Genomic DNA, 13,763 nt, shown 5'->3' on the forward strand with positions numbered 1-13,763 from the left:
TTCACCACCAGACGATAATCATCTTTGGGTGCTGGATATTAGTTATTTACTTTAGGTGTCTTTTTGCTTTGTCTTTTTGGTTTGGACCAGACAATTGGACCAGACAAAGCTTGCCATCAGTTAAAGGTTTTCTGCAGTGCAGTATATTGATGCCTCAAGAAAGAATAGAAGCTGGGTGTGCGCCTTTTGCATCTGTAGAGAATATGCTTGTTTTCCTACTTGGCGGCCTTAATAACAGCTCTAAAGTGCTCAGTTGGTATTATCCCAGTTGTGGGTGTGAGTGCTGTGAAACATTAAGCCTTTAGCAGCAGCTCAGTGCTGGGCTGATGGTGTGGCACAGAGGGCAGCTCCATCGGGCTCCAACATGCCAGAAGGTGCTGTTGCTTGCCCTTGGCCCTGTTATTGGAGGGAGGAAGACGCCTGTAGAACCAGTGAGGGGTAATCTGTTCTATTTGTGCACACAGATTTGCTCCCTTTTATTCTTCCCTCCCTCAGCCCACAGCACCTATGTACAAATCTGTAATTTAACTATATTAGTGTCATCTCCCCCTCTAGACTGTACGCTCACTGGGGCACGGAACATGTCTTCCAACTCTGTTATACTGCACTCTCACTACATTGATCTGTACACAGTAAGCGGTCAATAAATACGATTGATTCTTCCTTTGGTTTGAAGGTTCAGGATGAAGTTTTGCAGGGCAATGGGCATTATGACTCGAGTAGCTGACACTGCTAAATGGCTCCCAAGTCATTTTTTAGAGCTAAATAGTTGGGACGATTGCTAGTCTAGACGAGCAGAGACATCCTCACCATCATCAGTGGTATTCTTTGAGTGCTTACTGTGTGCTTGGGAGAGTACAAGAGTTCTCTGCCCACAATGAGCTTACAGTCTAGAGCCACTCCAGGAAATCTATCCACATGGGCCTGAATGTTCAGGAGGGTCAGTTCGGGGGGAACACCCGTCTTCCTTCCTAACCATACCCCCCCACCCCCACAGAGTAGATTAGATCCAGAAATGGCTGCTTCAGACAGCAACGTATCTCCCAGCACTCCATCACCTATGCTTCTGCCCAAGAACTGGTCCAAATTTCCAAGGCCCAGCATTTCCCCAAATGATGCACCAGAGAACCCCTCTTACCTTCCCTGGCTGGGGTTAAAACAGTAGCCCACCGAATTCCCATAAACTAAATTCAGCACACCTCAGGGGATCCATGCTTTTATGCTTGTAAATTTAAAATTGGTTATACTGTTAAAAACCATTTTGACAAGTACCCTTTCTTAAAATATTTGTAATATATAGCTTCTTACTGCAGCGTGAGGGAAAATGAATGTGCCGTATCCCATTCCCAGTTAGAGATCTCTTAGTCCCCTGAGCTTGGGAGAGAGGGACTTTTTTGTGTTGGTTTACAATGGGTAATAGCATAACAAGTAAAATCTACCTCCATTAAATGGCAATTATACTTAATGAACAGTTCTTACCCCATTATCAGCTGCTGGACTTAATGAAAGGGTGCCCTGGTAATTTATTAGCTGCTTAGGCTGTTTTATAGAGCTACTTCCACAACTCCCAAAGCAGAATTTCTAGGACTTGCCTCCTCAGAGCCACTAAGCATTTGGGGGAACAAACTGCCCAGTGCATAGCGGAAGCAGCATGGCCCAGTGGAAAGAGTCAGAGGACCTGGGTTCTAATTCTGGCTCCGTTGGTTGTCTGCTTTTAGACCTAGGGTAAGTCATTTAACTTAAATGTGCCTCAGTTACCTCATCTGTAAAATAGGGATTAAATCCTCCTCCTTCTGACATAGACTGTGAGCCCCATGTGGGACAGGGACTGCGTCCAACCTGTTTAATCTGGACTCTACCCCAGTGCTTAGTGCAGTGCTTGGCACATGGTAAGCACTTAAGAAATACCATCATAGTAAGCGCTTAACAGATACCATTTTATTATTACTATTACCATTATCATTATTATTATTATTATTATTATTATTATTATTACATGGGTGTTATTGCCCTTTGATCAAAATGTCTTAGACTCACCTTGTGGTGAATAGTCTATACTACCATACCCCCAGTTACAGCCACCCCATGATACATTCAACCTGGAAATACAACCATGATGGTTTGACACCTTAACTCAGGTTATGGCCACTCCCCTAATCATACAAGCTCACAGTCTTAATCCCCAGTTTACAGATGAGGAAACAAAGGCAAAGAGAAGTTAAGGAACTTATTCAAGGTCACACAGCAGACCTTGAGTGGAGCCAGGATTAGAACCTCGGACCCTCTGACTTCCAGACACGTGTTCTATCCCCTTGGCCCTGCAGCTTTTTCAGTGTTCGGAAACAGAAGTTTAATGAGAACTTGACTGTCACTCTTGCCTTGAAATTTTCATAATTTGAATTTCCAAATACATTTTCAAGCAATCCATTAACCTTCAACACAGAGTTTTCCCCAAAGAGCATTGTTTCCTGAATTCAGAAACAAAAGTTACCCTGTAGCAGAGAAATCAAGATGACAGAGAAATCAAGATGAAGTCTCTTTCTCTGGGGTGTTAGCAAATGAAGACAGTTTTGTCATCCTGCCCTCCTGGTTACAGTGCTTACAGACTGAAGTGAAAATGTGCTTCACATCTAAAGGCTGAAGAAATTTATTGCTGAAATGGACCCAATACAGTACCAATTGATGCAATTCTGGTTTTTGGGGTTTTGTTTTTTTTTTCTCCTTTTCTTCCTTGGAGCCAGCTACTTGAGAGTCAAAATAGATGGTTTCTGTTTGTATTCATCCCTCTGCTGGTATTATTCTTGCTTTTGTATTTTCTTGTGTTTCTCCCCCCCACCTCCCTTCTTCCTTCCCTCCCCCTTGGCTGTAATCAAGTTAATAGCCTTCATTAGTTAACAAAGGAAATTAAATAGTGTGCAATAGGCCATAACATATTATTGCACAGAACATACAATGTGAAGGTGCTGTGGAATGAACCATAGGAAAACCGAAGACATTTTATTAGGCTTCAAAGTGTTTAACACTTCTTCTGCCGCAGAGGTTTGCAGGCATTACCAGAGGTTCCTTCTACCATTCCCCACATTGAGCTTCCCTAATCTTAGGGCAGGATTTGACCTATTCCTCCCACAGTCAGAATGGTGATCCTGACTTCCATTGCCTGATTTTCCTTCTCTTCCCTACATTCTGGCCCTTAACCAGTCTAACTGTTGAGGGAAGCAATCTCCCACAGCTTTGGGGAGGAAAAAAAAACAAAACAAACTACCCAAGTGGTAGAACCCTGATTTACAGAGAAGGAATCAGAGGCAGGGGAATCCCTTCAATGAGAAGAAGCTGAGCACTGCTTAGGGGGGCGAGAGCTCAGATCCCCTGCAGTGCTCTGGCTGTTATGTTCTTGCATGCAAACTGGGGGAAGGAACAAACGAAGTACAATGTGTCCTCGAGTCTCCCCCTCTACACTGTCATCTCGTGTGGGCAAGGAATGTGTCTGATTATTGTTATATTGTACTCTACCAAGTGCTTAATACAGTGCTTTGAACACAAGCACTCAGAAAATACGATTGACTGACTAATGTGGGGTCGCAGTGGGGGTGGTAGGATAAGACAAAAATTAGTTCTTTAAGACACACATGGCAAACTATACATCCTAGCACCTTATACATGATACTCTCAGCAGTCCAATTTAGGGGTGCGCTGGTCATCTCAAATCGGGAGGTGCTAAGAGAAGTAATAATAATTATAATTGTGGTATTTGTTAAGTCCTTGCATACTGCCAGGCACTGGAGTAGATACAAGCTAATCAGTTTAGACACAATCCCTGTCCCATATAGCGCTCACAGCCTTAAATCCCCATTTTACAGATGAAGGAACTGAGGCACGGAAAAGTTAAGTGACTTGCCCAAGGTCACACAGCAGGCAAGTGGCAGAGCTGGAATTAGAACCCAGGTCCTCTTGAATCCCAGGCCGATGCTCTATCCACTAGGCTATTCCACCATTGTCTGCCTCCCCAATTTCAAGGAGGCTTAATGGACGACCTGAGAACTTTAGCCTTATGAGGCAATAGCAAAAAGTAAGCCAGAGGCAGAGAGAGAGTTGACACAAAGCAACCATTATGTTGTGGAGCATCAGGATGTAACTGGATTGGCCCATACTTGATAACTGAGTGTTGAGAGGACCTGGGTTCTAATCCCGACTCCGCCACTTACCTGTGGTGTGAACTTGGCCATGTCACTTAACTTCTCTGGGCCTCTGTTTCCTCAACAGCAGAATGAGGAATCAATACCTGTTCTCCCTCCTTCTCAGCCTGGGAGCCCCATATGGGGCAGGGACTTTATCCAGCCTGATGAAGTTCTATCTACCCCAGCACAGTGCTTGAAACATAGTAAGTGCTTAACGAATACCCTTTAAAAGAAAATAAAAAGAAAACAAAACAGTGTGGGAGAGTGTGTTGATCCTACCTCAGTCTTCCCAGTCACATTTGCACACATAGTTAGGACTCCCCATCAGTAGCGTCATCTTGGCTTTCATGTATGTGTATCTGAATACGTGTTGAGACGGACCACGTCTGTATAAAGAAAAGGACGGATGGGCTAAGTAATTAGAGCAGTGAAAGAGGACGAAGATCAGGCAGGGTGACTGGAACAACTGGTGCCAACTGGACCTAGTCCGAGACGGCTTCGTTCAGGGTGGGAGTCCTGAGCGGAGCTGTGACTATCAGGAAGGGTGTTCTTTTGGTAGAGAAGGCCACCAGTAACACCATTATTGGGACAGACTGGTATATCCAGTCTGCTATTTTGCCTTTGGTAGTGGCAGCGGTGTTGTCCACTCTCGTGGTTAGGAATATCCCACCTACTCGGCACGTCTCGCCCTTGTATTTGTCCAAACACCTCTTGGACCTAGTGAGATTTTCTGCCAACACAACTTCCTGCAGTAAGGAATTCCAAGTACTCCCTCTTTGGAAAAGGTGTTCCTTTTGTCTGCTTTGGAACCTACAGTGTCAGTCTTCGAGTCCCTCTAGACTGTGAGCTCATTTGTGGGCAAGGGAACGTGCCTACCATCTCTGTTATACTGTCGTATCATACTCTCTCAAGTGCTTAGTAAGTGCTCTGTGTACAGTAGGAGCTCAATAAATATGATTGATTGATTGATTATGTCTAGTCCTGGAGTAATAGGGGGAACTCAGAGAAGCAGCGTGGCTTAGTGGAAAGAGCACGGGCTTTGGAGTCAGAGGTCATGGGTTTAAATCCCAGCTCTGCCAATTGCCAGCTGTGTGACTTTGGGCATGTCACTTCATTCTCTGGGCCTCAGTCCCTCATCTGTAAAATGGGGATGAAAACTGTGAGCCCTCCGTGGGACAACCTGATTACCTTGTAACCTCCCCAGTGCTTAGAACAGTGCTTTGCACACAGTAAGCACTTTAATAAATGCTATCATTAATATTATTATAACTCCTACATGAGAATTTGAATTTTATAAATTGGGGACTGAAATAATGCTTCCTTTTTCTCTTTTCATTCTTTTCTCTCTCCTCTCTTCTGTGCCCTTCCATTTACTGCAACAGTTTCTATTTAAAACTGAGCAGAGGGCTAGCAGAGTAGAACCAGACTCTAGACAGTAAACTTGCTGTGGGCTGGGAAGGTTGTCTACCAACTCTCCCAAGCAGTTAGTACAGTGCCCTGCATACAGGAAGAGCTCGATAAATCCAGTTGATTCCCAAGCGCTCATTACAGTGCCCACAGTGAGCACTCAATAAATACGACTGAATGCTGGAAAAACCACTTTCTTCAGAAAGACTTGTGTGCAATACGGATTGCAGAGTATAAGTGAGGATAACCTGTGTGTCGTGTTTATTTCTTTTTCCTGTAGATCAATGAACTGAGCCATGTTCAGATCCCTGTTATGTTGATGCCGGATGATTTCAAAGCCTATTCAAAGATAAAGGTGGACAATCACCTTTTTAACAAGTAAGTTGCAAATAACCACCTGGGATAGGGGCCAGTGACCGACATTCAGTAAAGTCCATTATTTTTCAATGGGTAGGAGTAAAGTTTTGCTGATTAAGTTAATCCTGTGATAAACATAACCATCTGCTATGTTCGAAAAAGCAACAGCAGGGCCTGCTGGAGAGTATCCTTTTGCCATATGGCATATCATTCTCCGTGAATGTTTTGTATTTTAGTCTCGTTTTAATAAGAATCTATAGAGGCTGTAAATTATTTGGATGTTTGAACAGCTATAACTCTATCTCCTGCTAAAGGTTCAGTTTTGAAAATGCCTCACTGTGAACATCGATGATATGGACATGGTCAATATTGCTCCTTCTAAAGAAAATAAACGATGGCATTTTAGTGTGGGAATTTCTTGACGAAAGCATTATTTTGGGGAGGCGCAAAAGGGTTGACCCTTGAAATACAGAGCTTTAGGGATTGACCTTTCCTAAATGATAAGGGTAAGAGGAAAATATAGTTTTATTGGCTTTACTGGGAAATTTTAGAATTTCAGCCACTACTGCATCTGTCTCGGCTTCTGCTCATAATTAGCAAATTGGGTGTGTGGGTGTTTGAAATACCAATCAGAGGCAGGTATAAATTTGATTTGGGTGTATTTTTACTCTGGTGTATTCATTGCTGTTTCAGAGAAAATATGCCGAGTCATTTCAAATTTAAAGAATATTGCCCCATGGTTTTCCGCAATCTCAGAGAAAGATTTGGAATTGATGATCAGGATTTTCAGGTCAGTGCACTTTTTACAATATTCCATTCTCTTCATTTCTACAACTTTCTTTGGCTGTAAGGAGGAAGTTGTGTGCGGAGTTTGCCTTAACGTTTATCATTCAGCCTCAGTTTAGCCCCTTGTCTTGGTTAGACTCCAAGTGGGAAGATTTAAGCCTGATTTGGCCAGGCGTGAGCTGGCTGGGGCAGAACGTGTAGATCCATCTACTCTTCCTTCAGACACAGAACCGGAGGGAGAAGGCACGTGGCTCAGTGTGGCCTAGTGGACCTGAGAGTCAGAGGACCTGAGTTCTAATCCCGGCTCCTCCTCTTGTCTGCTGTGTTATCTACGGCCTGTCATTGTACTTCAATGTGTTTCAGTTAACTCATCTATAAAATGGGAATTAAATCCTCCGCCCTCTGACATAGACTGTGCACCCCATAAGGGACTGGGATTGTGTCCAACTTGATCTTTTATCTACCCAAGCGCTTAGTGCAGTGCCTGGCCCATAGTAAGCGCTTAACAAGTACCTTAAAAAAGGCAAATGGTAAACAAAGGAAGGGAGGAAAAGTCAAGATGCTCAGTCTACAGCTAAAGAAATCCTTTTATACCCCAGACAATTCTTGAGATGCTGTGTCTTGCCCTAAAGATGAAATATAGCAATAATAATAATCATGGTATTTGTTCAGCACTGTGCTAATCAATCAATGGTATTTGTTGAGCGCTTACTATGTGCAGAGCACTGTACTAAGCGATTGGGAGACTACAATACAACAGAGTTGGTAGACACGTTCCCTACTCACAAGGATCTTCACTGGCATAGATACAAGAACCAAGTTGGATACAGTCCCTGTCCCACATAGGCCTTGCAGTCCAAGTACGGGAGAACAGGTATTAAATCCCCATTTTACAGATGAGGAAACTGAGGCTCAGAGAAGTTAAATGATTTGCCCAAAGTCACACAGCAGATGAGTGTTGGAGCTAGGCTTAGAACCCAGGGCCTCTGACTCCTGGGCCTGTGCTTTTCCAACTTGGCCACATTGAGAATTTACTCACCCACTGATTGGGAAGCTTGGAAAGAAGGTACCCTCCAAAAAGATAAGGAACAGTAAAACTTACTCAGAACCTATTGCTTATTTTAATGAAGCAGATATTCAAAGGGAACAACATATTTAGCAAATACTTCTGGAACATTCTGGCATAAATTTTTCTGTCAGTTAAGAATTTTCTAACATGCATATGGTTTGGAAGCCAGGTTCTCTAAACTATATTTTTATCATTACATGCTTTGGGAAAATGAGTTCATATAAAGACTCAATTTGGATAACTAGCATTATTTGATTAACTACCTCCCCTTTTAGATTGTAAGCTCTTTATGGGCAGGGAACGTGTCCACCAATTCTGGTGTATTGTACTCTCCCAATCGCTTAGTATGGTGCTCTACACAGAGTAAGCACTCAAAAAATGCCACTGATTGATTAATATTTTGGATACTGTCCTTTTCGCCCACATTTGCAAGACGCTTTTGCCGTCACCTACAGTAAACACTTGTAGAGATCAAGCAATCACATTGTACGGGTTTTAAAAGAAATTTTCTCAAAAAACAGAGGCACAGTGTTATTAAATAAGTCTATAGTTGGGGTACATTTAAATTACATTTAAACACTGAGGTTAAACCAGATGCTATGCTGAGCAGGAACCTCACCAAAGTTTCATCCTCAAAGCTTGGATCCTGTCGACTTCTACCTGAGCCGGGCATCTGGAAGTCTCTGGGGCAGAAACCAGCCTGACTCCCAGGGGATGGAGTTGGAGCAGTCGTGCTATTTTTAAACTCTAAAGGATTAGTGGGATTGGACTAAAGTGGCACGCAGGCCCGAAGGGTCAGATTTCTCCTCTCTGAGGCCTCAGGGCCCCTTGGCATTACCTTTCAACCCTGAACTAGTGGTGAAAGGGTAGTGAGACCCCAGGGTATAAAGAGAAGCTCCAAGTGTTTGGTTCATCCGGGTTCTAGCCGGCGGCCGGTTTCTATTTAGCACCGTCCTGTGAGCTTGCGTTTTTCTAATGGTTAACACTGGCATGAAATGAATTATCTTTTTACATCATCAAATTTTTAGTATTCATTGTCAAGGATTTTGTGTCTTACTATATGCATTTCAAATCTAATCATTCCAGTAAAAGTGGAATTTAGACATCAGCTTAGCCCTCGAGTCTATAATGTGTGACTGAAATGATAAAAAGATACGTATGTTGTAGGAAAGGTCCTCTCACAGATAAAATGATTTAATAAGCAGGGCTGTGATTTTTTACCTTTTTTATGTTATAAACATCTGGTTGGGCAAAATTTCAATTTTCTATTATTTATAATGCTCCTTTAGAATAGTGATTTTTTTCTTCTCTTTGGTAACACTGCTGATCTCTCCTCCCGTCCTCCCCTCTCCCCTTCCCTCCCTCCCGCACCTTTCTAACAGAAGCATATTAACCTCGCTCTGTTTACTGAGGTGTTTGTTTGTGGAAAATGAGCAGCAGTGCTGTAGCCCGGCACAGGTGTGCTAGGAAGAAGACTCATTGCAAAATTGCTCGTTATTTGGGAGCCGGCTTGCTTATTGTTCCTTGGTGACTTCAGAGAAATAGCTGTCACTGCTTTATTTATTGTGTTGGCTCTGGATTAAAAAATAGAAGGATTGGTGTTCTAGCTGTGTTGCTGAATTGCTATTTGTTTTTGCATATCGAGGGGCCTATCTCTGACTTCTAGACTCTCACCCTAAGAGTGAGTGTGGCAGAATAGGAGTATTGGTGGAAGCAATACGACGAGACGAATGGGGTGAGTGAGTGCAATATGATGAGACGAATGGGATGAGTGAGTGCTTTTTCTGTGTTCGGTAATCCATTTTGCCCCCACACTCACAGGCTACTTCAAATAATGATAATATTTGTTAAGCGCTTACTATGTGCCAAGAAGCAGCATGGCCTAGTGGGAAGAGCACGGGCCTGGGTGTGAAAGGACCTTTTTTCTAATCCCAGCTCTGCCAATTGCTTGCTGCGTGACCTTGGGTGAGTCACATGTCTGGGCCTCAGTTCTCCCTCTTGCTTAGAGTGTGGCCCCATGCAGGACAGGGACTGTGTCCAAACTAATTAAGTTGTATGTACCCCAGCACTTAGAATAGTGTTTGACACACAATAAGTACTTAAATACCATAAAAAAGGGACTATTCGAAGTGCTGGGATAGATACAGGGTAATCCAGTTGGACACATTCCCTGTCCCACACAGGGCTCACAGTCTAAGCAGGAGGGAGAACAGGAAAACTGAGAAAGAGCTGGTCCTTGCTGTTTCTCACACTTCGGCTCATGGGGTGGGAATTTCTGATGAACCAACCAACATTTATTGATCCAGCCTGAGGGCCAGGGAGTGGGCTGGTTCAGAACATTGGGGGCTGGTGAGAGACTCAATCAACCAATCCATCAATCAATAAATGATATCTACTGAGTGCTGACTACTACTACTACTAATAATTATGGTATTTGTTAAGCATTACTACGTGTGATTTCATAGTCAAGCTTAGTAGACCTAGGCATTTCCCGGGAGTTGATGTGTTCACTCAGGCAACGGCAGCTGCTGTGTTACTGGACTCTCCCAGGTAGCCTGGGATATTTCCACTTTATGGAATAGTGCCACGTTTCCCACTTTCAGCCAGCAGCAAGAATGCACCTTGCTGCCTCTGCCACTTTGTGTGTGCAGAGACAAATGGAAGAGAGCAGAATGCTTACCAAGGATAGGATCTGGGTTTTTCTTTTTTGAATTCTGCAATGAAATCAGCAGGGGAAGAGGGAGCTGTTTCCTCATCAAAAAAGGATGCTGATGAACAATTTATAGTTGAGGCTTATGGCAGTAAAGTGAGTTTTATCAGTAAGGGATGATTTCTTTAAAAAAAGATTTTTCAGGAACAGGGGTCCCTGTCTTTTCCTAGATGCTGAATTACAGTCAAGACGTAGCACGTGAAAGTAGGTTGGTTGTTTGAGAGAAAGTAGTTCATGGAAAATGGCTTTTCCTGTTCAGGCATTTCTTCTATTTGAGCTCCTTAAGAGAATCTGTTTCCCCCTTGCCCCCTCAACGCTGGCTGAACTTTCAAAAATGCCAAATCAGTCACTCAGATCCTGAATTGTGAGAGTTTTTTCTCCCTACTACGCAGCCCTAGAAACAAAACTTGGGTAAGCTGGTGTTGGACTAGAAAGAGGAAGTTGCTGATTTCAAACTTTAAAGGCAAGTAGACAACTGGTGGAGTGATCCAGGGATAACTAATTGGCATTTCTGTTGAACTCTTAATGTAAGAGCTCATTGCAGATGCAATTTATCATTTGTAGACCATGCAGATCCTCAACCAGCTCTGCAGTTTGGTCCTCTGAATTACCATTCATCCCGAGAGCTTGATGTTTCAAATGGCAATGGGGGTTTTGAAGAGTCATCAAATGGGGATATGCTTGCCCTGCCCGCCTCTACTCTCCACCCTGTGGAAAATAAATCCTCCTTCCAACTCAGACTGGGAACCGCGTGTAAGAGGGATTGTGTCCAACCTGATTAGCTTGTATCTACCCCAGTGTTTCAGATAGTGCCTGGTCCATAGTAAGCACTTAACAAATACCATTTTAACCTCCCGCACAAAAAACAAAAATGTGACTTGGGGCTAAAGGAAAGGCCTTAGAGACATTTTTAGATTCAGGCTGAGTGGCTTTGGGCCCTCAGTCCTCAACCTATTTACTATAGGACCGGAGAGAAATGTACAGAGAGAGGAGGGTTCTTGCAATACAGGAGGTGACCCGTCATATTGTAAGCTCCTCCACTAGCCTGTATAATCTCCTTAAGTGCAAGGATTCTGTCTAACCACTGTATTGTTCTCTCCCAAGTGCTTAGTACAGGGCTCTACCATCAGGTAGTGCTCGATAAATACCACTGACTGACTGATTGATTGATATCTGTTGCCGAATTGTACTTTTCAAGCACTTAGTACAGTGCTCTGCACACAGTAAGCGCTCAATAAATACGATTGAATGAATGAAGTGATTGATTTGGAAGTTGGGAGATGGGGCTGGCTGCAGACCTCATTCAGAACCACAGGCCTGGGGAATCACAGCTTTGGGAGCTAAGATCTGTTCACGATCTAGACTTGTTGCCCAGATTGAAGCAAGTCTTCCTTGGGCTGAGGGTTGTGGGCAGGGAGTGTCTCTACCAACTCTCCCAAGCACTTAGTACAGTGCTCTGCACACAGAAAGCGCTCAATAAATATGATTGATTGACTATTAGAATACTTCCAGAGGGGTGAGCCTGTTGTTGGGTAGGGACCATCTCTATATGTTGCCAACTTGTACTTCCCAAGCGCTTAGGACAGTGCTCTGCACACAGTAAGCGCTCAATAAATATGACTGAATGAATGAATGAATGGAAGGCCTGAGGTAGAACACTCTGGTGAAAAATCACACCTGTTCTGAAAACAAGTGTGGCTGTATTATGTTATTTTTCCTTGTGTAGGGCTTCTTTTAGCAGTGGGGCCCAGTGGAAAGAGCCCAAGCCTGGGCGTCAGGGGACCTGAGTTCTACTCCCAGGTCTGCCACTCACCTGCTTTGTGCCCTTGGGCAAGTCATTTGTCTTCCCTGTGCTTCAGTTTTCTCATCTGTAATATGGAGATTGAATACTTATTCTCCCTCATACTGTGCACCCATGTGGAATAAGAACTATGTTGGAAGTACTGGGACGTTTAATATGATATCAATTATTTCAAAGCAGACTCTAGGTCAACCCAACCGTGGTCACACTTTTAATAACTGGTCCCCAGTGCTGGAGCGTTTAGTCCAGTACTTGGCACATAGTAAGCACTTCACAAATACCACAGTGATTATTATCATTATTGCTGTTATTATTATTACCAGGTCATCATTTTGTTTTGACCATCTTTCTTCATAATGTGTTTGTTCTTTTCACAGGAAGTGGTAAATTAATATGGTGCCCAGCGCTTAGAACAGTGCGTGGCACATAGTAAGCACTTAACAAATACCAAAATTATTATGATGATGATGGCTAGGTAGTTCCAATAGCTAGCATCCACCTTTGAGGGATTTACATTAACTGAAGAGGATAAATGGTCTTGATTTGTGTTGTTTAGGTAAAGCCTTTCACTTCACCAGACAGAAAACATAACACTGGAGAGAGATATAAAAGATGAATATTTGTTAAGTGCTTATTATGTGCCAGGCACTGTACTAAGGGCTCCAGCCCTGGGTACCTGTTAGTAAAGGGGTGACCAAGGTTGGGCTGACCGTAAGTCCGCCTTGAGGTAACTGATATCATATTGTCCACCCTCGAACTTCCTTTTTTTTTAATTTTTACCAGTGCATGTTCCAGGTAGCTCTGATTTAATCTTCAGCTATATAGAGCACCTATTGCATGCCTGGGTACATACAGTGGAAGTACGAGATATGGTCCCTGCCCTCAAGAGGCTTTCACTGAAATGAGATCATATACCCTCTAGACTGTAGGGAACGTGTCTACCAACTCTTATAATGTACTCTCTCAAGCATATAGTACAGCATTCTGCACACAGCAAGTGCTCAATAAATACCATTGACTGACTGACCAATCCTTTCACAGATAATATGTTCTTAGACTGTGAGCCCCATGTCAGTCAGACAGGGACTGTGTCTAACCTGATTAGCTTGTAAAGTGCCTGGCACATAGTAAGCACTTAACAAACAGCATAAAAAATGGTTTGGGCACTTGGTTTTCACCCCATCCTCAGCCCCACAGCAATTATCTATAAATTATTTATTTATATGAATGTCTAGCTCCCCCTCTAGACTGAAGCTTGCTGTGAGCAGGGAATGTATCTGCCAACTCTGTTGCACTGTACTCACCCAAGCACTCAGTACAGTGCTCTGCACACAGTCATTCAATCGTATTTATTGAGCATTTACTGTGTGCAGTAAGCACCCAACAAATACCGTTAATCATGTTGGTTTTTCACAGCTGTAACCATATTCCTAAAGATACAGATTGTATGACAATGCA

General features: G+C 43.2%; 1 protein-coding gene across 1 annotated transcript in view; it reads left to right on the forward strand.

Moving 5' to 3' along the window:
* Positions 1-13,763, forward strand: part of PIP4K2A (phosphatidylinositol-5-phosphate 4-kinase type 2 alpha) — a 157,623-nt gene that overhangs the window by 94,994 nt on the left and 48,866 nt on the right. Inside the window, exons 2-3 of the mRNA XM_038755564.1 lie at positions 5,863-5,960; positions 6,633-6,729. Coding sequence (XP_038611492.1) covers positions 5,863-5,960; positions 6,633-6,729 — 195 coding nt within the window. The remainder of the gene's footprint in view (positions 1-5,862; positions 5,961-6,632; positions 6,730-13,763) is intronic.

Source organism: Tachyglossus aculeatus, chromosome 13, assembly GCF_015852505.1.
Source record: "Tachyglossus aculeatus isolate mTacAcu1 chromosome 13, mTacAcu1.pri, whole genome shotgun sequence".
NCBI lineage: Eukaryota > Metazoa > Chordata > Mammalia > Monotremata > Tachyglossidae > Tachyglossus > Tachyglossus aculeatus.